Source organism: Rattus norvegicus, chromosome 20, assembly GCF_021556685.1.
Source record: "Rattus norvegicus strain SHRSP/BbbUtx chromosome 20, alternate assembly SHRSP_T2T, whole genome shotgun sequence".
Taxonomy (NCBI): domain Eukaryota; kingdom Metazoa; phylum Chordata; class Mammalia; order Rodentia; family Muridae; genus Rattus; species Rattus norvegicus.
The window spans coordinates 18,218,598-18,245,356 of NC_141553.1; the positions used below are offsets into that span (position 1 = coordinate 18,218,598).

Genomic DNA, 26,759 nt, shown 5'->3' on the forward strand with positions numbered 1-26,759 from the left:
ACCAGAGTTTGTGTAGAAATTATTTACATTCTGGCCTGGGGTTTCTTTTTTCTTTCTTTCTTTTTTTTTTTTTTCTTGTGCTTGCTAGGCAAGCGCTCTACCACTGAGCTAAATCCCCAACCCCCTGGCCTGGGGTTTCTACCCTGCCTTTAACCAATTAGTTCCCGAATGAAAGACACACTTAAAGACTTTATATTTACAATAAGCCTTAAACAACACAAGATCTGGGCAGATATTTACCCTCCACGCTGTTAGAATCTACTCTCCTATGATAACCCCGAGTTATTACTTACTCTGTTTCATCCAGCCTGCTCTTAACTCCACTCCGCCAGCCCTCAGGGCCACGTTCTTATGGCTCACCTAACCCCTGGCTGGTTCCTCCTCTGAGCCTAAGCTCAAGAAACCTCAATCCCACCTCTCTCTCTTCCGTCCAGCTACTGGCTGTCAGCATCTTTATTCACCAATCAGAAATACCTTGGGGGACAGGGTCACTCAGCGTCTTACATGTGGACTCTCTCATCTCCAGGACACCAGTATTGGGGGCCCCAAATTAGCATTAGGATACAAGCATCCTTAGGCCAACCACTGCATGAGTTGGGATGGATTTCATTTTGAACCCAGCCTGGGAATGCTCTGGCTTAGGGGTGAGTCGCTTTGATGTTACTCTGAAATATTAGAGTAGATCTTTATTTTTTTTTTTATTTGTGTATGTCTGTGTGGGTATGTGCCTTTTGTGTGTGTGCCCTGTGTGTGTTGTGTGTATGTGTGTGTGTGTGTGTGTGTATGTCTGTATTATGTGTGTGTGTGTGTGTGTGTGTGTGTGATATGTGTGCCATTTTCGTGCACGGGCACACACACAAGTCAGAAGTGGGTGTTGCACCTTCTAGAGCTGGAACTGTACTATAGCTCTTGAGAACAGGGTGAGTGTCTTCTGCGAATTGGACTCAGGAAGACTTTCTGGAAGAGAGAGCAGCAAGTGCTCTGAACTGCTGAGTCGTCCCTCCAGCCGGGTCTTGTACCAGATTTGAGAATGTTACTGTTTGTGGGGTTGAAACGGCAATGTGAGTGGAGAAAGAATGACAGAGCTTATTAAAGAAATGTAATCCACTCAAGTCGTCTTAGGGGAAAAAAGGTGAGTCACAACCAAACTGGAAGGGCCAAGCTGAGACCTGGGGATGCCCGGCTTCTTTCCATGGGACATGCGATTGCACCCATGGTACTCTCTGCACGGCCGCCATTCTGTAACTGCACGGCGCTATTCTGTAACTAACTGCGCAGCCGCCATTCTGTAACGGCAAGGCTGCTACTCTGTAATTTTGACTCCTGGGTGATCCATTGAACCAAGAGCTGGGCATTGCTCCAGATGTGCTCTTGTATCTTGGCTTTTCCAGTTGAGTCTGTTGTGTCTCAGCGTCTAGCATCCAGGATGTAGAAATCTGGCCCAGATTGTCCCCTGCCTCACAATGGACAGGCATAGATATTCGTAGGGATAGGACTTGAGGGTCAGGGAGAGGGTTCTGTGCCCTCTCCTAATCCTTCTGGGGATCTCCTATTTTCATTTAATTCAACAAATACTTAAAGTTTTTCAGCTCAAGTTCCTTCTATATTTTTGTTTGTGTGTTTGTGCGTGTATGTGTGTGTGTGTGTGTGTGTTTGAGAGAGAGAGAGAGAGAGAGAGAGAGAGAGAGAGAGAGAGAACATAGAGAGACACAGAGAGAGATCGTAGAGAGAGAGAGACAGAGAGAGACACGGGAGAGACCGAAACAGAGAGACAAAGATAGAAAACTATTCGCATGTGTGTGTGTGTGTGTGTGTGTGTGTGTGTAAGAGAGAGAGAGACAGAGAGACAGAGAGACAGAGACAGAGAGAGAAAGAAATGTAGAGAGACAGAGAGAGACACAGAGAAAGACAGAGAGAGACAGAGAGAGACAGAAACAGAGAGACAAAGATAGACAGAGACAGGGAAAAGTATTCATGTGTGTGTGTGTGTGTGTGTGTGTGTGTGTGTGTGTGTGTGTGTATGTGTAGGTGCCTCTGGTAACCAAAAGAGGACATCATATTCTCCTGGAGTTGGAGTTACAGATGATTGTGAGTCATTCAACATAGATGATGGGAATTGAACTTGGATCCCCTTGAAGAGTCCTTCATGCTGTAAACGGACGAGCCATCTCTCAGTCCCAAAGATACCCCCTTACACAGAGCAATGTTGTTATATCTAGTGACACTTTCCCATCATTGAGTACTATGTCTTTGTTCCTTCTCTTTCCCCAGCCAAAATCTATTCATAACTTGACTTAAAGCAAAGGAAGTATGGCCTGTATTATTGAGAGGGTCTTAGTTATTTTCTTTGGAAGATATAATTAAGGTCTCCCCAAAATGGGACTAGGTTGGCAGATGGGAAACTCGACCACCGTTTCCTACCACCATCTAAATCATGAGCCCAAACAAAAAGCAGCCTATGTTTCTCTTTGATTTATGAGATGAAGTCCATTAAAGATTCCACGGTGGTCTTGGAAGGTAGAGCTCTGAGAAGCAAATATTTATTTCACAGAATAATAATGATTGGTGCTGACCAAGCAGGAAGTGACTAGCCGAGCACATGTGGGCAGAAAACACAGCTTCGTGTGCAACCAGATTCCAGGCAGTTCGCTTCCTGTAATTCACTCAGGAGTTGATTTTTTAAAGAATGCTTCCTTTGGAGCCCAAGTTCTTCCTACTTGGTTTCAGCCCAGAGGTGAACATTTTTTGGGAAAAGGTTAAGTCTTTTCAGATGTTTTGGAGGTTCTCGAGGAGGAAAAGCAAAACCGTTCTCTGGTGCCTCCATGAGTTTGACTGAAACTTAGCTTTATTCTGTTTTGAGAGTCTCACGATCTGCTGAAAAAAACTACTGTATGGGAAAACAAAATTCTTGTCAAATAAACTCTCAAAATAGCTACTGTGGTATCTTGCTTTAGAAAAGCCAACCTCTCAAACCATGTGAAAGGTGATTCTAGAAGTGTCTGTACAGAAATGATCAACGGGGAAACTGGTAGGGCAGAGTATGTTCAAGTTCCAGGAAAAAATAAATAAATAAATAAAAAGAACGAAATGAAAGACATAGCTAAGCTTTAAAGAACCCATAGATTGGGTTTTAAAAAAATGTTCAAAGTCAAAACCAACGCCATGATAGTTCAGCTTTGATAGTTGGTAGCTGCGTGTCCTCAGTTACAATATTTCCTGTCTTTTGGTTCCAAATTTCTCTTCTCAGGGGGTCAAGATAAAATACTTTAGAAGATGGTTGGCTAAGGCACGGGTAGTGGTCTGTGACCCCATGACCCTCTCTCATCTCAGCATTCGGGAGGCTGAAGCCAAAGCTTTGTGACCTTGAGTTTGAGCTGGCCTGCACAGGGAGACCCCGTTTAAAAAAAACAAACGTTGTTAGCATTCAATGAAATCATAAACAAAGAGTATTCAGAAGCACGAATAGACGTGATCACACGTCCACAAATGTTTTCTGTGACTTACACTTTAGGTGCCTTAAGCTAATTAGTACCTAAAAAATAAACATTACCCAGTTTTGTGGTTATTCAATGCCCCAAAAGTCTTAGTTCCAGCTCAGCGTGTTTTCTTTTCCCTTAGCTCCGTGATTCTAAGTAACGCATTGGCGAGAGTGTCTTGTCACCTCACACCCCCATCACAGCACAGACCATTTGGAATGGGACAGTCTTGGCGTATGAGCTATCAAATACGCAGAGTTAAAAATTCCTCAGCTCTCGATGGTCCGCAGGCATCTAATCTACTCCAGAAGAACAAAAGGTGAACGGTGCGGAAATAGACAATGTCTGACTCCCAGCAGGCCTCCGTGCTCAACCTCTCTTTACCATTCTGACATTTTTGCCTCATCTGAGAACATAAATGTTCCTGATGCCACCAATTTTAAATTACTTTATACATTTCTTCTTTCTTTTTTTTTTTTTTTTTAAAAAACACTTTAAGGACTCCAGTTTTTTTTTATTTTTTTTTTATTTTTTTTTTTAGGACTCCAGTTTTTTATTTGTGTGTATATGAGTGTGTGTGCACAGTCTACATGCGTGCAGTGCCCAAAGGAGGCCAGAAGAGGGCGAGAGAGCCCCAGAGCTGGAGTTGGGAGCACTGAGAGTTGCCTTAGGTGGGTGCTGGGAAGTGAATTCTCCAAGAGCAGTCTGTGCTCTGAACCTCAGAGATACGTCTTCAATCTTACGCGTCTCTTTCACATGATATAAACCCATTCCTGAATTTCTGCTCGTCTGTTTGCCTTTTTGAGACAGGGTTTTTCTATGTAGCCCTGGCTGTCCTGGGACTCGCTCCGTAGACGCAGACCGGCCTCACACTCAGAGATCCATCCGCCTCTAACTCCTGCGGGCTGGGATGAAGTGTCGGTAGTGAACATAGGTAAAAACACGGTGGAAGTATTTAAAACGTGTCTACTGGGGGTTGGGGATTTAGCTCAGTGGTAGAGCGCTTGCCTAGCAAGTGCAAGGCCCTGGGTTCAGTCCCCAGCTCTGGAAAAAACAAGAAAACAAAAAAACAGGGCCTTGGCCATGCTAAAACGTGTCTACTACAGACACTTAAGACTTTAGGTTGAATGTTTCTTATTGCTTTCTGTTTTATAGCCTGCCCATTTCTCCTCTGAGCCTATGGTCCTAACATATGCATATCTTTTGAGTTAGAGTGACTGGCATTTTCATTTATTTTTTGCACATTTTGTTTATTTGTTTGTTTGTTGCACGGCAGACTGAAGCCAGGTCTCAGTGTACACTATCTCTTAACTCCAAGGCAGTGGTTCTCAGCCTTCCTAACGCTGCAACCCTTTAATGCCCTTAGATTGTGGAGACTGCTCCCTACCATAAAATTATTTCGTTGCTACTTTGTAACTATATTTTGCTACAGTCATGAATCATAATGTAAATATCAGAACCCACAGGTTGGGAGCCACTGGTAAGGGCTCTGGGCACACATTTCTGCCTTTTGAGAAGTCCGTTTCCATATGCCAACTTGTCTTGACATAGAAACACATGTAACCGTGTCTAGTTTTGCCATCAAAAGGCAAACAGAGACTACGTTTCGAAGGTAGAAAATGCCCCAACTTTTATAATCCTAAACTTGGTATGGTGAGTGGCAACGAGAATCTTAAGGAAACAAAAGATGAACTCAAACCTTCTAAATAGGAAACTTGTGACCGGAGACCCAAGGCACCTATTTTCTCTTAGCACAAATAGTATGTGTTCCCTCACTAGAGATGGCTGTGATTATGTGGTGTACAGAAAAAGGGCAAAAGCAGGAGACTGAGCGGACCAGACCAGAAGGCACTCGTAGAATAAACAGCTCCCCAGACAACAAATGCCATTGGTCTTAAGAAAGCCGTTTTGTTTTTGCCTTGCCTCTGGTTTTAGGTTCTTTTACGGGTAGGCTTTGGTTTCCTGATCTTCATATTTCAAATCACTGAAATACAAGGGTCTGTGTCACACACTCACTTGTATGCCGTCCCATGTTCAATATGACAATCGAGTCAGCTTCGGGGTGCTGCCTCAGGGTGGTAAGCAGTGTGAAGACTACTAGTTGTGGGTGCAACTTGTGAGGAGAGAGGAGAGGGAGCTGCCAGCAGCAGCGCTCTTCACGAAGGCTGATGAGGGTATGTTGTGATTAAAAGTTGTCTTTTACGTAGAAGCAATGCAAAAACATTAATTTTCTTTAGCAGGAAGGAAGATGAAGAATAATTGTAATTTTGAAAAAGTATCTCTCATCACGCAGGGTTCAATGGGTATAGATCGAAAGTTATACTTAGTTGACATTTGATTAAAAGATAAAATATAAAATGCAGATAAGACAAGTACTGTTTTTAAATCTATGATTATAATCTACTTAAATATAATCATTTAATATATAATTGATTAAATGTAATCAATTATATATTAAATATATATATCTCCAGTCCCTTGGATTATTCATGGTCACAGTCAAGATTTGATTCTCTCTCTCTCTCTCTCTCTCTCTCTCTCTCTCTCTCTCCCTCTCCCTCTCCTTCTCCCTCTCCCTCCCTTTCTCTCTCTCTCTCTCTCTCTCTCTCTCTCGTGTGTGTGTGTGTGTGTGTGTGTGTGTGTGTGTGTGTGTGTGTGTATGGAATCCAGAAGAGCACATGGGATCCCCCTACACCTTGAGTGATGGTTGTGAGATGACATGTGGATGCTGGAAACTGAAATTGGGTCCACTAGGAGCCCTTCACCACTGACCTCTCAGTGCCCTCAGTCAGGATTTAAAAGTTCGAAAACTTAAGGCTACTATATATTCATGGTATAATATAATCTCAATCTATACAAGGATCCTTTGTTTTTCTGAGAGCTTCTGTCTAAACTATGTATTATAGTATAGACATGCTGACAAATCACACCGAAGACTCTGACCTTTCTTGTTTCCCAGCAGGCCACAGGGAGAGCTGGTGGCTTTCTGACACGCGGTGACTGCAAACTGGCATCGACACAGGTGCTGTGAATTCACCGAGGCAGCTTCCTGAGCATCGGGTGAGGTCGTAGGGGAGCTGGTTCCTAGCAGGTCATGCTGGGAGCCTGATCAAGCATGTCCTCTTTGAGGATCATTTGAGTGGAACTGACCTGCTCTAATAGATGGGGATGCCCTTGGTTCAGAATCAATGTTTTTCTGGACAGCACACAGTTGGGACTTATTTCTTCTGCCCTTTATGTCTTTGGACTGGGAGAGTTCAAGCCGTCTAGGTTGGAAGTAATTGTCTGAGAAGGGCATCTACATGTTCATTTTTTCCCCCCTGTTAATCTCCTGTTTCTCTTTCCGAGTTGTCTTTTGTGTTCTGCTGATTTTTTTAATTGATATGTTTTTGATTCTTTATGTAATTATTTTAGGTAGTTTTGAAGGGATGTGGTTACCTTGGAGCTGAGATAAAGTATCAAAGTACTGTCTGTAAAAATAGTCAGCGCTCAGCTGCGGGTCAGGGAAGTATCCCAAGGTGGCTGGGCATAAACTTGCTTTAAAAACCATTGATTGGGTATCTTTTTGTGGAGATCATACCCCCAAACCAGAAGACAATTGGAAACGCCCTAAAGTCCTAGAATGAGACCCTTGTAAGCACAGGAATCTAAGTTTCCATCTCTAGCACCGATATAAAAAGCCGGGTGTGTAGCTTCTGCCCTGGGCCCAGGAGTGGAGATAGAAGGCTCTCTGAGGTTCAGTGGACAGCCAGCCTGGCCAATCGGTGAGCTTCAGTTTCATTGAGGGACCCTGTCTCGCAAACCAAGGTCGGAAGTGACAGAAGACGGCAATGTCAACCTCTGACCTCCACATGCCTGTCTTCACATTGGACACGTATGTGTGATGTGTGGGCACACAGAGCAGACCAAGAACAATTCTTATCTCATGCAAAACCACCAACTTTTATTTCTCTGACCCGAATGGTACCAGTGTCACAATAGTAACGCCGTTGATGTAAGTCCCACTTTGCATCCGGTGTATCTTGTGACATATTTACATATAGCGTATCTTGCGGCATATTTGCATATCATGGCATATTTGCATATAATCTATCTGTGACGTATTTTCAGGTATTGCTATTATTATTTGGTCTTTTAGAGCGTTTCCTATACATGCTATAGTTTAAAGTGCCCTACACATTTTTATGTGGAGCCCTGGCAAACCTGGAACTCACTCTGTAGACCAGGCTGACTTCGAACTCAGAAATCTGCCTGCTTCTACCTCCCAAGCTCATGCACTACCGCCACCAGGTTGGTCTCTCTCTCTCTCTCTCTCTCTCTCTCTCTCTCTCTCTCTCTCTCTCCTCTTCTCTCCTCCTGAATGGACTGTATGCTTCTAATGAAGAAAATGTGCAGAGTACATTGTGCTGCTTAAAAAACAGATGTATTTATTTTACCTTATGTGGACCGGGATTTGCGTGCATGCTGATAGGTGCACCATGTATGTGCAGTGCCCCAAGTGGCCAGAAGGGGGCATTGGCTTCTCTGGATCTGGAGTTACAGACAGTTGCGAGCAGTCATGTGGGGTGCTCATAACCGAACCCAGGTCCTTTGCTCTTAGCCTCCGAGCCATCTCTGCAACCCCATAACAGGTCATTTCCTTGAGTATCTAACAAGCTTCCAAACTCAGGTTGCTCTGTGGAAAGGACCAAGCTGAACACAGGGGAACATCTAGCCCACCGCAACTGTGTTGCCAACTTTCTATTGTGGTGGCATATAGCTGATATAAACAGCTGAAAACCTGGAAAGGTCCCAATGGGTTCTTAGTTCTGAAGTTTCAGTTCGTGGTCTGTTGGTTTTGTTGGTTTGGGTCTGTAATGGACGCTCTGGACGGGGGCATAACAGGTCTGTTTGGTTCATGGTGGTTGGCAAACAAAGACAGCAACTCACAGCGGCTGAAGTCTCAGTGTCCCCTTCAGGGGTGCAACCTCTAGGTCTCACCTCTCCTAGTGTCAAGTCTTTAATATATTACATTAAAGATCCAAACCACAATAGTAGTCAGAGAGGCAATGAGACCCCTGACCCGACAGCCTGAAAGGAAGTGGATTGCTCTAACAACCACAGGAGTCGGAAGCAGAAGCTTCCTTCACCTAAGCTCTGGCCTGACCACCACAGTCCTAGATGATCCGGAAGTGATGCCTTCTGAATGACCTGCAGCCAGTAAGCACCCAGAGAGACTACATGGGGACTCTTGACCTCTCGAAACCCAGAAATATCCCAACTTTTTTTTTTTTTTAAATTTGCAAGTTCTTCATGATAAAGTTTAAAAAAAATACCCAAGACCCAGAAATAACAAATGTTTGCCATTTTAAACTGCTAGATTTGGGAGTCAGTTAGCGTGGCAGAAATAAATAATGCACCCAGGTCCAAGTGGCCAGCGGCTTAGTGGGTGGTCACCAGGGATTTGGCTGGATCAGCTGTGCTCTTTTCTCTACGGGACAATGACTGACTGACCTCTCTCATTCTGCCTGCACTTTTGTCTACAGTACCAAATCATCGGGGATGGGGGTTGGGGGTGAGGGTCTGGGGGGGCTGGGGGGTTTTCTGTGTGGGTTCAACTTTGCCTCAGCCTGTTGCAGAACCGATCATTTAACTTCTAAGCAAGCAATCCCCTCAGGTCGGGAAGACATTGTGTCATGAGCAATCCCCAAATTCAATATAGTCCACAGCAAATATGTCTCCGATTTTTACAGGTGGAATTTAGTCCAAGAACAAGGCTTGCCCAGAGTTATATAATTAGAGAAAGGATGTATTTTGAGTTTAAAGTCTGCATCTCCTGAGGTCCAGTTAAGGGCTATTGATACTTGATGACATTGATTGACAATCGCATATGACCAGGGGTCACTGCCCAGTCTGATGGGGGCGCACTTGTTTGATTCTTACTCATTGTCAGCTGTCGTGAGGGGATGAGCTGAGACCAGCATGTCTGTGTCTCTCCCTCTCAGGCTCCCCTCCACTGAGGAAGCAGCCAGTCGCTTGCGCTTGTTGGGGGCTATCTGTCTTCTGGACGTTTAACTGCAGTGGTGGATCCGACTCGGCAAGCGAGATTCAACAGTGAGAGCCAACTGCCAGTGCTTAGCCTTGGCTAAGCTCAGACTATGTGTGGAGAAGCATTTCCTGACCTGGAGTGGAAGCAAGCTATGATCAGCTTAGTAATGGCAGCCATCAAAGAGGCCAGGCAGGGTGAAGCCATGGACTTGGCGGTTGGGTTTTCTGTGCACTTTGGTCCTGGCTGTGGCTTTTGAGAATCTTCTGATGGCTCGCACTTCCCACACCAGCTGCCTGGGAAATCTCACTCAGAAAACTCCATTGGCTCCTATTTCTGGAAGTGATTTCTCGTCGTTTGATGTGTGGTTTAGCAGGTAAGTGGCCATGGTGGCTTTTACCTTGTGCCTGAGTGTGGCCTCAGAAGCCCAGCCAGCCTGAGGGCTGGATGTTTTTCTGGCTCCGAACGTTTCCATTCTGGCTAAACCCGTAAGTCACATCGCCAGCAGGCTGTCGGTTCATTAAAAAGAACACGCTATGGGAAGGTACAACTTTGCACATACCTACTGTTGTCTTCCGCCAAAAACATTCCATTTTCTTAAGTTCCAGGGAGCTGGGAGGATGACTTACACGTGTGGGTGTTAGTCTAGGGATCAAAGGACTCAAGGTGATGTCAGCACTGAACATCAAAAACACAATTAACAGGAGCCTTGAAACCATGACAACGGGGGAAGCTGTGAGTCTGGGCCGGATGAGCCTCCTTGGGTGGTAGTCTCAGCAGGGCACTACTGTTGTCTGAGATACAGATAACTATGAAAGTTCGCGTCCATCTTCAGTATCCCCTGTCTGTCTGTCTGTCTGTCTGTCTGTCTGTCTGTCTGTCTGTCCTCACCTGCCCACATCCATCCAGCCTAGTCTCTTTTTGATGGTCCAGGGTTTTGTTTTTGTTTTTGTTTTGTTTTTTTGTTGTTGTTTTTGTTTTGAGACTTTTTTTTAATTGTTGTTCCAAATTCATCTTATGGAATTAGCAAGAGAACCCTAGCCACTCCCTCTACACCTAGAAAGGGCTTTACCTACAACCGGAAGGTACTGAACTCCTCCTCTTTCAAAATAGAAAGTGATAAAACCCTTAGGCAGCCTGAGGCTTCTGGCTGTGTGATGGTGACCTTATGCAAGGGTCAGGGGATACGTCTGTAGAGGTTCCTCCCTCTTTCCAGGCTTCTTTTGGTTTCTGGGGATCAAACTGGGGTGTCAGGCAAGTGTCTGCCCCCACATAGCCATCTTCGCAGCCTGACCACATGAGTTTACGTTTATTTTGTGTCAGATGACACTCCTCCTGTGTCCTTCCACAGGTTCAATCTCTCAATGGGCAGAGAATGCAGCATCTTCAGTGGCAGCTGGAGTCTCGCTAAACTCTTCTCTTCGTGTGAGTGAGGTTTTAACCTCATGGTTAAAAGACCCCAAACTTTTTACCAGGGAATGGCTGGGGGTAGGAAACACAAGATGAAAGGCAGGTGCCCTCCCTGCAGAATCTCAGGCATCAGGTGCATTATGCTGACAACAGTGATGTTGTTGATGATAATGATGATGATGGTGATGATGATGACGATGACAATGACGATGATGACACAGTAGGAATGCCCAGACAATTGTTTTAATAGGACCAGCATGGCATTCCTTGGAAATAAAAGGTCAGGGAAAGCTGGATAAGTTGGCAGTGAGCACTGATGCAGGAGAATATGCAGATGGGGAGACAGTGTTTGCAAAGCGCTTTGAGGAGGGCAGTCTAGACCACAAATGGCTCCCTGTTGTTGGGGTGTGCAAGGCGGGAGTCTGAGGCAGGAAGCAGAACCAGAGCCTGGGTTGAGCACTATGAGCTGTCACCTGGGAAGCAAGTGGTCATGCATTGAGATGATTCAGACATAATTGAATGCCAAGGGCTGAAGAGGCTAAAGTGCCACTGGGCAGGGGTGACACAGGCCTTTTATCCCAGCATTTGAGGCAAGGTAGGCAGATCTCTGAATTCAAGGCCAGTCTTAGGGTTCCTGTTGCTGCAATGAGACACCATGACCCAAAAGCAATTTGGGGAGGAGAGGGTTCATTTGGCTCACACTTCCACATTGTAACCCATCATTGACGGAAGTCAGGACAGGAACTCAAGCAGGGCAGGAACCTGGAGGCAGGAGCTGATGCAGAGGCCATGGAGGGGTGCTGCTTACTGGCTTGCTCCACATGGCTTGCTCAGCCTGCTTTCTTATAGAATGCAGGACCACCAGCCCAGGGACAGTACCACATACAATGGGCTGGGTCCTCCCCCCTTGATCACTAATAGAGAAAATGCCTTACAGCTGGGTCTCATGGAGGCATTTCCTCAACTGAGGCTCCTTTCTCTATGATAACTCCAGCTTGTGTCAAGATGACACACAGGACCAGCTGGTACACTGGTCTACAAGAGTTAGTTCCAGGATAGCCAGAACTAGAGAAACCTTGTCTCAGCAAACAAATGAGAAAGAAAGAAAAAGAAGTGAGAAGATTCGTGGATGCACAGGGAGGGTGCCTGGTGTGAAGTTTTCAAAGAATAAATGAAAGTAATTTTAAATTTAAAAGTAGAACAGTCTCTTTAATATAAACCCATGTGACTATTACAAAACATTTAAGTTTGGGGTCAGTATTTTTGTATTTTTGCCTTAGAAGAAACAAGCAAGACCATCATACCTGTAAAAAACAAACAAACAAACCAATCCATTTTTTTCTTAAAATGCTCCAAGTAGTTTTTCCATCCTTTAATTAAGATTAGATGCATATATTTAAGATAAATAACATGAGTATCTTATTTTTTCTTAAAAAAATTACTTTTTTGTGAACTTGGGATTTTTTTTTTTGTTCGGTTGGTTTTCTTTTCAAGACAGGGTTTCTCTGTGTAGCCCTGGCCATCCTGTAACTTACTCTGGAGACCAGGCTGGCCTCCAACTCAAAGACTTGCCTGCCTCTGCTTCCCAGGGGCTGGGATTGAAGGCTTCATCACTGGTACCAGGCAAGTTTGAAGACTTGATGTACTTGTAGATTTCTATAAAAATGTTTTTCAAGTGACATGTTTTTGGAGATGAGGCTTGATTCATTGAAGGGTCTGTTTCTATACTTTGAGTGTCAAGTGAGTTGAAAACCATTCTCTCCCTCAAGAAATGGAAAGTTTAAAAAAAAAAAGCCAGAAAATCCCCCCCCCCATGTGCTCGGGAAGACAAAAGGTGTGGTTTTAATCATGCTTCAGTTTTTGCGGAAAGCGCACGGTTCCCTTGAATTCTTGGTTCTGTTACTTACCTTTCTCTTCATTTCAATGATGATATAATAAGAATATGTTCCTTTAATTACTTTTCCAAAATGAAAGTAACACACCCAAACAACTTAATCCAAAATAAGAGCCTGGCAGGCCTTTTCTCCGCTCCTTGCTTTCTACTAGAAACTTCCAACTTCCAGATTGGCTCTGTGTCCACTCATGTACCTCTGAATAACGTGGTAAGACAGTCCCTTCTCCATCATCAAAGAGCTTTCGTCACAATTTACTGATGTCTCCTTGGGAGTGACTTGTTTTTTTGTAAAAGCACTGCTCCTTCGCCCCTCTACACCCCAGGACAGTTCCCAGCACTCCAGACTCCCGGTCCAGCTCTAACATAATGTGGGGTAGATCGGTGGGTATTCCCAGTTGCCACCATCACTTCTGCAGGACACTGGCTGCAGCTCAGCTCTGCTGCTTAGACCCAGAAGGCTGACATCCCCACAGAGCAGCTCATTGCACTCGGACTCAGTAGCTGAGCTCATACACACCTCGAGTTTGCTGTCAGCTGATGGTATCAAAGCCTTCACCGGGTGTTCTTAATGCCTTTGGGAGTTCTGTGCTTTAAGATTTGATCCAGAAGACACCAGAATCTTGAGCGCCTGACCTATTCCAGCTCAGGTTCTTGCACTGCTGTCTTGAACTGTTCCTTTACACCCCTGTGCTGGACCATTTGGGTTCTATATTCTGTTTTTTGTTGTTGTTGTTTTTGGGTTTTTTTTTTTAGCTCTTGTTTCATTCTCTTACTTGGGGTACTATGCAGTCTTTAGTAGCTCCCTTAAAGTATAATAAAAATTTTATATCTACAAACTCTATGATCTATCCTATCTATCTATCCATTCATCCATCCACTCATCCATCCATCCATCCACTCATCCATCCATCCATCCATCCATCCACCCACTCATCCACCCACCCATCCATCTATCCATCCACCCACCCACCCATCCACCCATCCACCCATCCACCCATCCATCCATCCATCCACCCATCCACCCATCCATCCATCCATCCACCCATCCATCCATCCATCCATCCATCCATCCATCCACCCATCCACCCATCCATCCACCCATCCACCCATCCACCCATCCACCCATCCACCCATCTACCCATCCATCCATCCATCCATCCATCCATCCATCCATCCATCCATCTACTCATCCATCCATCCATCCATCCATCCATCCATCCATCCATCTACTTATCCATCCATCCACCCATCCATCCACCCATCCATCCATCCATCCATCCATCCATCCATCCACCCATCCATCCATCCATCCATCCATCCATCCACTCATCCATCCATCCATCCATCCATTCATCCATCCATCTACTAATCCATCCATCCATCCATCCATCCATCTACTTATCCATCCATCCATCCACCCACCCACGCGCCCATCTATCCATCCATCTGTCTGTCCATCCATCCTCTCTCTCTCTCATATCTATCCATCCATTCATCTATCCATCCATCTACTAACTCATCCATCCATCCATCCATCCATCCATCCATCCATCCACCCATCCATAGTTTTCTTATTTTAAGAACGAGGTTTAGATTTGTGTTTCATGGATAGTTTTGCATGTGAAATGATTTCCCAGTAGGCATTGCCCCATTGCCTTCTAGTTCCCGATGCTGTATATATTTGATGAGACTCCTGTTTTCTTTGTCTCTATACCTATGAAGTAGCTTGGGATTGTAGAAAATCTCAAGACAAGCATCCCAAAGCAATTAGAGATTGTGAGTATCCATGTGAATCACATAATCCAGGCTGGCCCAGCCTTTCACAGAAGCGAAGGCTACCTCGAAAAGCTTTTAAAAGCCTGCAGAATGGATCTGTTGGTGGAATGCTTGCTACATAAGCATGAGGCCCCAACTTCTATCTCCAGAAGCCGCACATGAAATCCAGGTGTGTTGGAATGTGCCTATAAACCCAGTTCTGGAGAAGCAGAGACAGGCAGACTGTCAGAGGTCTAGAAAGTCTATGGCTCACTGGCCATACTTGGCAGGCCATAGGCCAATGAGGGACTGTCTCAAAAAAAAAAAAAAACCAATATGGAAGTTTCTTGAGGAATGACACTGGCTGTCATCTGCTTCTACCCACATGTACATACAGGAGCACGTGCACACACATCCCAACATCTTCTCAAAAAACAAAGCCAAACCCTCTACTTTTCCCACTCCACTGAGAGCTATTTCCCCAAACTCTTAGCAAACTAGCTCGACACTGTCTTAAGAAAAGAAAAGTCACGAGACATAGGAATTCCTTGTGCCTTAGAAATGAAACCCGACAGCCGACCTGTGAGTTGACAGGGGAATGATTTCTACTTTGTAAGTCTTTTAATAATTTTACCGATGCTCTCAAAGCCCTGCGGTATAAAAACCATTTTTGAATGTTTAGTTTCTACCAACTGGATCCTCTCTGGGCATTTAAGATATTCAAACCTTAGAAAGCCTGAAGTCAATACTCCAACACCAACCAGCGGACTTCACTCTTTGTTCTCTGCCTATTCTAGGGACTTCCTCGTCCATCCTTAGTGAAATGCTTCTCCAAGAGTCGTCCTCTTCCCTTGTTTAATGATTCGCCCACCTTGACCATTCCTCTCCAGGCTACTTCTAAAGTCTCAGTGATTTCAAGCAAAGAGCATGTCGACCGCCCCATACTGCACAGGCACAGTTGTAGTCTCATTTGAGAAGCCATCTTTCTCCTGTGCCAACATCGCAAAACCCGGGCTAGCTTTCTCCCTTTTTCTTACTGCTGCTTCTGTCTTGCCTTCTGTTCTCTGTCCGATATGTGACCAACCCATGCCAGAATGTTTAATCAACTCGTCCCTAAGCTTTATTTTTGTCTTCTCTTTAGCCAGCCAAGTCCCATTCCTGATTCTTGATAGAACGATTGCACACAGGCGAAGAGCATAGGCTTCTCCCCATCTATGATCCCGGAACTGAAGCCCTGACTGTCATATCCCATTGTCTATCTGATATATTTTCAGAGTTCTCAACGACACCCCATCCTCACTAGGTTGAGATGGACAAGTAGGTCATTCCTCCGGTATAACAGTCTCCCAGCAAGCTCTATAATCCAGCTCCCATCACCAATCTCTGTGTGTCCTGAAGACACGCCTTTCCCATCATCCTTTGTGTCCACTGCCAGTGTAGCTGATGACACAGGAAGGCTTCCCACAATCCTCTCATCTCTCCACATGGTCCTTGCCTCGGATGGCATCTGCATTGTCTACGTTTTAAGATTCTCGTGTAGAGTCTACATTGGTCCAACTCTTCTCTCCTTGCCCTGTAGTCTGTCCTCTGTAATACACTGGCATATTGTTCCCCCCCCCCCCCCGGAGCTGGGGACCGAACCCAGGGCCTTGCGCTTCCTAGGCAAGCGCTCTACCACTGAGCTAAATCCCCAACCCCAATGGCATATTGTTAATGCTCATATTTAACCACACTGCCGTTTACCTAAAACTTTTGTGTGCTTTCCGTTTGTTCTGAGAATGAAGATAGAACCCCTGACTGGACTGATTGGGGGCATATCGAGCTTGAGACCCTCATCTTATAACTAACTCACTTCTTACTTGAAACTCTCATCTTAGCTTACCCAATTCCCCATTTTCCTGTCCTGGCTGGCCCTGTTAGCCTTTCTCCTTGTTGCAGAAAACAAGGGAAAGATGCCACATCTCCTCCTCCACAGAATTCTTGTGTTAATCAGACACTCAAGGTGGCTTTCTGCTCAGTGTCTAGCACCTGTGGGCTGGTCCCTTTACCTTTTGTGCCTCAGTTTCCTCTGACATCAAAATGGTAAAAGCAGGGTTGGGGATTTAGCTCAGTGATAGAGCGATTGCCTAGCAAGCGCAAGGCCCTGGGTTTGGTCCTCAGCTCTCAGGGATGCCATTATGGTTCTATCATACTTTGCAGGAACGGCCCTCTCCTGCCTGGGTAATATTTCTGGAGCAGGTGAATTCTTGAGTTAGTCTTTTGGTGAGCGTCACCGACCTTTATGAACCTGTTAGGGCATTACAGGTTTTCTCTTGTGTCCTGAGTCCCCCTTTACAGTGGTTGCTATAGAGATTCCTTAATATGTAATTATCTTGGGGCAGCACCCTGCCTTTCCTCCCAGAAGTCTCGGGAGTGCAAGGCTTGTGCCTCTCGTTGCTTACCATTCCTCAGGGTTGACGGAATACCCAGAACACAGCAAGGTTCCTCTGATTATTCACTCCCAGGGAAAGAGGGCGAATACCCGGTCAGTCGGAAGACTGTGGGTGCTGTCAATTAGACCCTGTTGGTGGTAACTATGTTCTGCTGAGGAATCACTAACAGCGATTAGAAGAGTCAGAGCACATGGGTTAGTAGGGAGGAACTGAACAGGTTATCTGTTCTCAGGTCAGTGGAAGCCACACTGGGCAGAGCAATTTGGACAGTAATATCAGGTATAGAACTCAGTCGGATTCTTGTTCCCTTCTCCACTTGCTCCTCATCAAGTCACTTTTTGTGTGTCCATCACGTCACTTCTTTTTCCTTTCAAGACAGGGTTTCTTTGTGTAGTCCTGGATGTCACGGAACTCTCTCTGTAGACCAGGCTGGCCTCAGAGTCACAGAGATCCATCTGCCTCTGCCTTCCGAGTGCTGGGATTAAAGGTGTGCGCCACCCCGTTTGAGCTGCTTCTACACGACTCCTCATCTGTGAATTATATCCATGTTCCAGCTCAGCCAAGTAAGTGCTGATCCTGGAAGAATTTAAAAATCACATTTATTGGGGTTGGGGATTTAGCTCAGTGGTAGAGCGCTTGCCTAGGAAGCGCAAGGCCCTGGGTTCGGTCCCCAGCTCCGAAAAAAAGAACCAAAAAAAAAAAATCACATTTGTCTGTCTGTCTGTCTGTCTGTCTGTCTGTCTGTCTGTCTGTCTATCTATCTATCTATCTATCTATCTATCTATCTATCTATCTATCTATCTATCTATCTATGGCGTGTGTGTGTGTGTGTGAATGTGTGTGAATGCGTGTATGTACATGTCCTCAAATGCAGGTGACAGAAGAAGCCAGAAGAGGGCACCAGATACCACTGAGCTGGACTTGCAGGCAGTTGTGAGCCATGCAAGGTGGGTGCTGGGAATGGAACTCTGGTTCCCCGGGAAAGTACCGAGAACTCTCTAACTGCGGTGCCATTTCTCCAGCTGGAGATTCTTAAAAGTCCCATTTTATTATCTATTCGTGTATGTGTGTGAGAGTGTATTCCAAATTGCTTTTTGGATGGTCAAAGGACAACCTGCCCGGGTTGGCCTCTCTTTCCACCACGTGGGGCCTCAGGGGCTAACTCAGATTGTCCGGCTTCACAGCCAGTTCGCTTAGGTTGAGTCACCTCTCCAGCCCCCTGTAAGAGTTTTGATTTAAACACACTGTTTAAATTATCTATGGCCCCCCGGTGAACCTATGGCTCGCCCCACTCATAAACCTACTTCTTCCCTCCGCCGGACACTGCTTTTCTGTTGTAATTATCATTATCTTCCTCTCAAGATGAACAGATATTCTTGTGCGTTTGGTCATTCAGTGAAAGGCGGTGTGGGTCTGTGGGGCATGGGGAGGAGTGTCCCAAGCTCACAGCAAGACCTCGTCCTCTGAGCTCCATGCTCCACTTTGAGAGCAATGGTGCTGGTGTGTGGGCTGGCAGGAAGTCAGCATCAGAAATTACGAGGCTTTCATCTACGGGCTGCCTAGGACAGAGAGGAGCCCCCAGCCTGTCCCCAGAGAATGAGCTAGCCATCTCTATGATCTCGGACAGGGATAGATGCTTCGGTGTCTTGTTGAATCAAGGCCAGAAATTAAAGCCAGAGAAGGGCACATTCGCCCATCTCCGTCTCTTCCTTGAAAGTCACAAAGGCTCGGTAGAGGCCTGCTTGTGTTGCTCACCTTGGCGAGGCAAAGGTGACTTTGGATTGTAACCGTTAGAGTCAGGTCTACTCTAAGGTCTGCAAAGGTTGGTCGTCAATCCTGCCTGCCCTGCCCTCCAGATCTCTTTGCTTTTTATAATTCTCTGTTCTCATTCAGACTTATGGGACAGACTCCGGGTGTCCTGAGGGTCTGTAATAGGAGTGAACCCTTTGAGCACTTTGAGACCACGCTGTGCTTGAACCTGGTCTAAGTTTGGAGTATTCTGAGTATGGAGAGGGACGGAATCCGGGCGTAGGGACAGAAAAGTGGTAGTTAGGGACACGGGTGTGGACAATGAAACTTGTGTGCCTGGCGGGTGTTGAATCTTTGATTGAGTCTCCATCAGAGTTTGTGAGTTTTGATGGAGTTTCCATCAAAGGTACAGAAAAGTGGCAGTAAGTGACGAGGGCGCCTGGCGGCCACCCCAGCAGCTCTGGGTTCGAACTTGACTGGGGTGTCCGGGAGCCCGAGGGTCCACGCGATGGGTCAGGCATTCCGGGCGGTGCCGCGCGGCGTGTGGACGTGGTGCGTGTGAGAGGGCGCAGGCTGGCCGCTCCCGCCCGCCGCTCCCCGTGGGCCGGGCCGGCCAATGAGCGCGCGAGGCGGCGGCGGGGCTGGCGGCGGCCGGAGGCGCGGGCTGCTCTGTGCGCTCGGAGCGGGCGCTGCGGGCGGGCGGGGGCCGGGGCGCAGCGGATCGGCGCGGCGGGGCGGGGGGCGGCGCCCGAGGCGGTGATGCGCAGGGCTTCCCGCGGCCACGGAGGCGGCGGGGGCACGAGCTAGCGCTGCGGCGCGCCGAGCCACATCGGCCTGGGCCGGGGCGGCGGCAGCCCGAGCGCCGCTCGCACCATGGCCGCGCAGGGCGAGCCGGGCTACCTGGCGGCGGCGCAGTCGGACCCGGGCTCCAACAGCGAGCGCAGCACCGACTCGCCGGTGGCCGGCTCCGAGGACGATCTGGTGGCCGCGGCGCCCCTCCTGCACAGCCCCGAGTGGAGCGAGGAGCGCTTCCGCGTGGACAGGAAGAAACTCGAGGCCATGCTCCAAGGTAGGCATGCCCCTGCTCCCGATCTTCTCTCAAGGCAGTCACGGGATCGTCGCCCAGTCCGCCCACGGGACACCCCCCCCCAACTTTGCCAGCTCCCCCGGATCGGAGGAACTGGAGGCCCGAGTTTATGGTGCCTCCCCGAAGTTGCCATTAGGACCGAGGCGGTGCCAGCTGCAGCTGGGACATCTGGGCCGTAGCAGCCTCCTGCTCTGGGACCGCCCAGTGTGCGGGACTCTGCCCGGCTTCCCGCAGCCCGCAGCCCGCAGCCGGGAGTCCGGGCCACCCCTGCGGCGTCTTTTCCCTCCCCTCGTCAGTATCCGCTTCCTCCAGCTAGGGCCTGCTCTGGTCGCCTGGAAAAAACGCTGCAGATGTCAAGGCTTCAACTGGGAGCCCCCGCCCCCACGCCGGAGTCTTGGGCTGGAGCAAGTCACCCAGGCGTGGGGATCTGTGTCCTGGCAGTGTGAGGGGAGCATGTGTCAGGGCAGCCGGGCTCCTAAAAGACATCTTGAGTTACGTTCAGTTCATAAACTTCTCCCTTGCAGCTGTGGGAGTCTGACTTGACTTTCATAATTTGGGCTTTTTTTTTTTTCATTTTTCATTTTTTAAACTCTTTTATAAGAGTTTCTGGGACTTTCCCAGGAAGAAAAAAAAACTTTCTCCACACTGGATCGGAAGCAAATTCTGATTTATTGCGTTAGGATTAGAGCGAGTGGTAACAAGTCCAAGGTCATTTTGACCTTTGAAAGTGTTCATTAGCATCCTACCTGTGTGGCTCACCTCCCACGTCCCAAGGCAGAGATGAGGTAGCTGGAACGAGCGTTAGTTTTAAGACTCGTGGCCCCTGCTCCCAGCAAGGGAGAGCGGTGAAGATTCAGTAGCTCTCATCCCTCAGCTCTGAAAGCTTGGAGGTCTACAGACTCGCTTTTATGGCTGTCTGTGTGACTTATTTTGACTTTATCTGTCAATGTATCGCAGTATGGGAGCGAGTTATTCCTCCCTGGAAATGAAGTGGCTTTTCAGAACAATTAAGAGGGTTATTTTAAGAGAGAACAACATGTTTTCCTAAACAATAACTTGGTGGAGAGAAGTATCAGGAGGGCTTGGCAGGCGTTTCTGGAAGGCCTGAGAACTCCTCTCCTTTGTTGCTTGTTTGTATTGATAAACATCCCAAATGTCATGTCTTGGGCTCGTTTTCCCTGAAATTATGTAACTTTGTAGGAAAGCAATGGATCTGAAAATTGAAGCCGGCTTACATTTCAGGAATTTTCATCTGCGATGCCTTCTTATTAGTTCCACAAGTCTGCCTAGTTTGGGGCTTACAAACAAAAATGTTACAATTACGTTGCAGAAGGATTGTTAAGATTGTAGCGAACCTCAAGATCCCAGCCACTTTCCAACTTCCTTGCGTTGGAAACAGACTGAGCGATTACTCCCTCCGAAGAACACCATGGTAGCATCCTTCAGGGATACCCTACACAAATACCGCGGTGGGTCAGTTGCTGGCAGTTCACTTGTAAAATCCGAGTTCTCCTTGGGGTTTTCTTTTTCAGTGACTTTCCATTTTGGATTCAGTGACATATGGGTAGAAAGTTCAGAAAATGTGAACCATGTTTAGCAGTGAGCCTATAGCGAGCCTATATCGACATATACATAATGAGTTAACCACTTAGTGGTTGGAAAGTTCTTTGAGTCATTTTCCAGAGTTACTTAACATTACCTGGTTGGCAAAGTAAGCCCTGACGTCACAGAGTATAGAACCCAGGGAGCGCACGGTGTACCATGGTAACTTTTTACTCTTCCCCACCCACATAGACCCCATAGAATCACCACATTTGTGAACCAAGGGCGATCTTGTGTTTATTTGCTTTATGCTGTAGTGGGTGTGACCTCTAGAGTTGCTCAGACTTGCGTTCAAATCTCTGTGGGACCTTGGGCAAGCTCCCAGGCTTCCCTCTGCCCTCAGTTCCCCGCCCCCCCCTTTTTTTTAAAAGAACCTCTGTAGTTTTTTGTGGAAGGGAAGCATTTGATGCCTAAGGGTCAAGACTTGTTATAGTGTTGGTAAATACTGAGAGCTTCACAATGCAGTGTTACTGTCTGGGTCCAGCTCATGTCAAGTACATTCCGCAGTTTGTAATGTCCGACATATATTGACAGATGGTTGGGAAGCAGAAATCATTTGCATGTTCGGAGTTGCAAAAGCAAAATAGATAAAAACTGATATCTGGTCAAAGAAAAATTTAGGTATTTTTAGGTGGAAACTTCTCCCATGGAGAGGGTCAAGGAGGGAGAGGTTACATTTGTTTGTATTTCTGGTTAGGGTGAATTTGTGATTTACATTTTTTTCTTTTCACAATAGCCTTTAAAAGTATATGGGATTTTCCATTTTAAACCAGGCTAAGTAAGGTTGTTGGTCTTCCAGCCTTCAGAGTGTAAATTGTCGATTATAATGTTTGGAATTTGTTTTTAGAGAGACTGTCCTGGGGGCAAGTTAATCTTTAATAGGTCGCATTTTTATTAGTGGAGAGAGTCTTCTATGTAATGGACAAAAAATTCACTGAGGTTAAAATGAGCAGTAGGGTCGTAGTCAAAGAAATAAAATACCATTCTTGCATGATCACGGAGTCTAATTGATATACATAAAAACCACTAGACCAAAATATAGGGAAAATTACTAGTTTTTTTCTTCCTTAAAAAAAAAAAAACTACTTTGAAATAGCCATAAAGAATGTCTGGCATTTTTGTTGGTATCTTGATGATAATTATCGATCTTGTTGGTCAGTAATTTTTTTTTTTTTGGCATGGGAATTTACTTTTGAGTTTAGATTTTTCATGGGCAGGCTCGGCCTTAAATGCATGCCATGCCCCACATTTTTTAGTGGGAAGAAATGATCATGTTGTATTTCTTTCATAACTAGCCCTCAGCATTTTGATAGACTCCACTAGGAGTCATGGTGTTGATTCACGTCAATCAGTTAAATGAATTCTACTCTGTGAAAAGGAGGGGTTGCTATGAAAGATGGGGAGTGGTTTAGTGTATCTAGGATATGGTGGTGGTTCTTGCCAGGGAACAGCATCAAAGATGGGGTCCCTGTATGAGTACTTCGTTTTTTGTAATTACAAAACACGTGTTCAACGCAGAATGAGAATTCCCCATAGGCAGTGTAGAAGCATAAACACTTTCAAGGTTGAGTCCTAAGCTATTTCAGCAGAGAAGTAAAGGAACGTGTGTGTGTGTGTGTGTGTGTGTGTGTGCATATGTGTGTGCATGTGTGCATGTGTGTGCATATGTGTATGCATGTGTGTATATGTGTGTATGCATATGTGTGTATGTGTATGTATGTGTGTATGTGTGTATATATGCATGTGTGTATGTGTGTGCATATGTGTATGTGTGTGAATGCATGTGTGTGTATGTGTGTATGTGTGTGTGTATGCATGTGTGTGTGTGTAGCTTATAAAGGTGATTGACAACCAGTGAGCTTTACCTCTAGGATGGGGAAGACTTCAGAAACCACAGCGCTGGAGCAAATTGGGATCCCATTCTGTCTGAGCAGGAGGACTGGCTACGAGTGCAGGCTAGCTCTGTGAGAAGCAAGTGTTCCTTGGCTCTACCTCAGAAACATTACCTTATGGTTTCGTGACTGATTGTCCTTTCTTAGATATTGTTGTGGAGGTGGAAGAAATACAAAGCAAAAATAGTAGAAGATGTGGAAGTTCCGGATGTGAGGAACATTTAAGTGAGCAGAGCTTTCTAGCTAGTGCTTCATAAAAGCTAGCAAGTGCTAAGAAACCAAATAGCTTTATGAAGGACAGTGGGTATGAACATAGGGCTTTGGGCAGGATCAAGATTTGTATGTTGGCATTATGTTACCTGATGCTATCTTTTCTAAAAAAAAAAAGAGTGTTGGTGGCAGTTTTGTAACCTTGAAGTGGTTGTAACAATTAGGAGAGAAAAGGTGCATATAAAGTATCACAGTGGAGGCTGGAGAGATTGCCCAGTGGTCAAGAGAACTTGCTGCTCTTACAGAGGATCTCAGTTCTGTATCCACCACCCGCATCTGGCAGCTCCCAATTGCTTGTAACTTCAGCTTCAAGGAACCAGCATCCTTCTGGTCTTTGTGGATACTATGACCACAGGTAATAAATACTCACACAGACCTATACATAAATTAAAAAAATATATATCTTAAAAGCATTTAGCGCCGGCTGCATAGAAAATGCTAACTGGTTCAGTTTTAGCAACAATATTCATTTTAAGCCACAATATATAGCGTATGTATTCATATAATAAGAACGAAAGTTCAGTTTTATTAAAGAATAAATATCATGGATGGACCCACTAGCTATTTGATATGATTATTGTTGGTTCCCTGGTAGCTTTACCTTCAGTAGGTGGCGTGTATGGCTGAGTAGATCTCTTATAGATGGGAGGAGGGAAGCAGAGGTCTTTCTAGTCTCTTGAGGTGTGTGAGCCTTCTTGCTTTGTGTACTTTCCGTTCTGTGAAAGGCTCCCCGTGCACCTGGTACTTCCTAAAGGACTCTTAGCACTTCTTCTGTTAGCAACTCTCTGTCCTTTAGCCTCTCTCATCACCATGTGGGAAGGACATTTTTACAAGAAAATACTGTGCCTGGGGGTGTATTTGCTCAGCAAAAAAGATGCCCGTTTACTCATCTATGCCGAAGGGGAGCAGTGGTCCCATCTTAGAGGGCTGGAGAGAGGCAGAGATGGGGGAGGGAGAGAGGAAGTGCAGAGGTTAATAGTTGCCCTTGTGAGGCAACCCCAGATCTAGGGGTTCCGATGCCTTCTCTGGCCTCTCCAGTCATATACTTCCATAGAGCCATGAATAGAGTTAAAGCAAATCTTTAAAAAAAATTTATTTCATTAAAGGGAGCTGTAAGCGCAGACTGAGTCGTGTGTAAAATGCTGTCCCAGGGCAGGGCACATGGCACTTGGAGATGCCAGTGTAGTGACAGCAGCATCACTGTTCCCTGCGACTGAGAAAGTTCAAAACACAGAGTCTGGAGAGATGGCTCAGCAGTTAAGAGCGCTTGCTGCTCTTGCCGAATACCTACGTTCAGTTCCTAGCACCCGTTGCTCGTCAACTTCCATTTCCAGGTGATCTGATGCCCTCCTCTGGCCTCTGTGGGTACTGCATGCATGTGTTTCGCATATATATGTATATATATGTATATATATGTGCAGGCAAAAATTCAAAAGACATCAAGCACATTGCTAGGTCTTTTTAAAAAAAGCAAAGAAACAAGCAAGCGTGTGAATCTTGTGTGTGTTTGTGTGTGTGTGTGTGTGTGTGTGTGTGTGTGTGTGTGTAGTACTTGATTTATTTTGTAGCGAAACTCTTTCTTGAACAAATGATGTTAGGATTACTGTAATTCAGAGAGCAGAACGCAAGGCTAATGTTACCTTGCAGCCTAATGTTGTCAATTCAGAGGTCCTGTAGCTTGCAGTGAAGTAACCAGGTGTATTGCTCAGACCATCCTGGGCTGGGGTCGGTCTTAGCCACCTTAAGAGGCCTGAGAAGACGCCCCCCTTTCCCGAAGGGCATAGGGAAAACATTCTCATTAATGTGCACATTCTCAGTGAGTCTTATCTCTGTGAAGCTGTAGGGGTTTCTGGTCAGGTTGATCATTAATACATTCAAGCACGGTTGGAGAGTTCTTTCTATCAATGACTTTTGTACGTAGGAATGTATTTGGCGGCAGCCAAGAAGGGGGAAAAAATCCCAGAAAAATCAAACATTGGTTTGCACGAGGCAGGGTTATGTGGTCCAGGCCTCAGAAGATGACGAGCTCGGCATCTTTCTGTGGAGCGTCAATAGGTCAACCTAGGGCCTCAGTTTTGTTTCCTGTGCTATGGTCGCAAGTATCAGCCTGTAACAGCTACATCTGAGATTTATCCAGGCAAAGTTCCACCTTTATGTGTGGCGAAGGATATAGACTCCTGAAAGTTCACCCACGTGTCCTCGGGCCACCGTTTCTTCAGGAGTCTTGGGGAATGTGGCTTCTTTCCCACCCTCTGTGAGTGAAGTTAAGTAGGCAAGCCTGGTTTCAGAGGGGACACGGAATCATTTGATTCAAGTTTCTTGACTGTGGGCAAAACAGAGACCAAACCTGGCAGGAGCCAAGGTTACCTGTGTTGCAGGGTTTGGGGCAGTGTTTGTAACCCTGAGCCTGGAGTACTTGACAATGCTCTCGGAGCAATGCAGGCATAAACAAGCATCACACAGGGAAGATGCCTGTTTCTCCTAGAGATGGCCACTTCCTCCTGCTCCTTCAACTGGATGACCCAGGGCTCCTGAGTCCTGTTCGCGGCTCTTCCATAGTACCGTAGACCTACCTTTTGCAGATGCTGTGGACACAACCCCTCCATAAGTGTCCCCTGTCCCTGAAACACTGTATGGCCTCTGTGTGGCCACCATTTTTCCTTAAGTTTTTATTTTTTAAATATTTATTTATTTATTTTATGTATAAGTACACTATAAGTGTCTTCAGACACACCAGAAGAGGGTATCAGATCTCATTACAGATGGCTGTGAGCCACCATGTGGTTGCTGGGATTTGAACTCAGGATCTCAGGAAGAGCAGTCAGTGCTCTTAACCACTGAGCCATCTCTCCAGCCCCTTATGTTTTTCTTAGTGATAAAAAATGACATGGTAATACAAATACCCATTTTGCCTTGCATGGCTGTATTTTGTGTCCTTTTTTTCCTTCCAGCCATGCCCCTTCTTTTGGAAGATAGCTCTTCTCCCCTCCCTTCCTCCTCTTGTAAACTGGTCAGTCTAGCAGAGTCCGACCTACGAAGCGTCCATCTTGACCTCGCTCTGAGCTAGTGCGATAGGGCGAGCATCCTGCGTGTGCCGTTGTTTGCAGTTTGAAGCATTGGCTAATACACTGTGCCAGTTGGCGCACCTGATTTGTGGCGTTTATTTT

At 46.1% G+C, this 26,759-nt stretch overlaps 1 protein-coding gene across 4 annotated transcripts in view; it reads left to right on the forward strand.

Annotated features, from left to right (window-relative positions):
* The first annotated feature begins 19,412 nt into the window (after window positions 1–19,412).
* Bicc1 (BicC family RNA binding protein 1) overlaps window positions 19,413–26,759 on the forward strand; it is a 236,830-nt gene continuing 229,483 nt past the window's right edge. For all 4 annotated transcript variants that reach the window (XM_087597688.1, XM_087597689.1, XM_087597687.1 and 1 more), the window contains exon 1: window positions 19,413–19,810. In XM_087597688.1, the coding sequence (XP_087453814.1) occupies window positions 19,615–19,810 (196 nt within the window). In that variant the 5' untranslated portion in view covers window positions 19,413–19,614. The remainder of the gene's footprint in view (window positions 19,811–26,759) is intronic.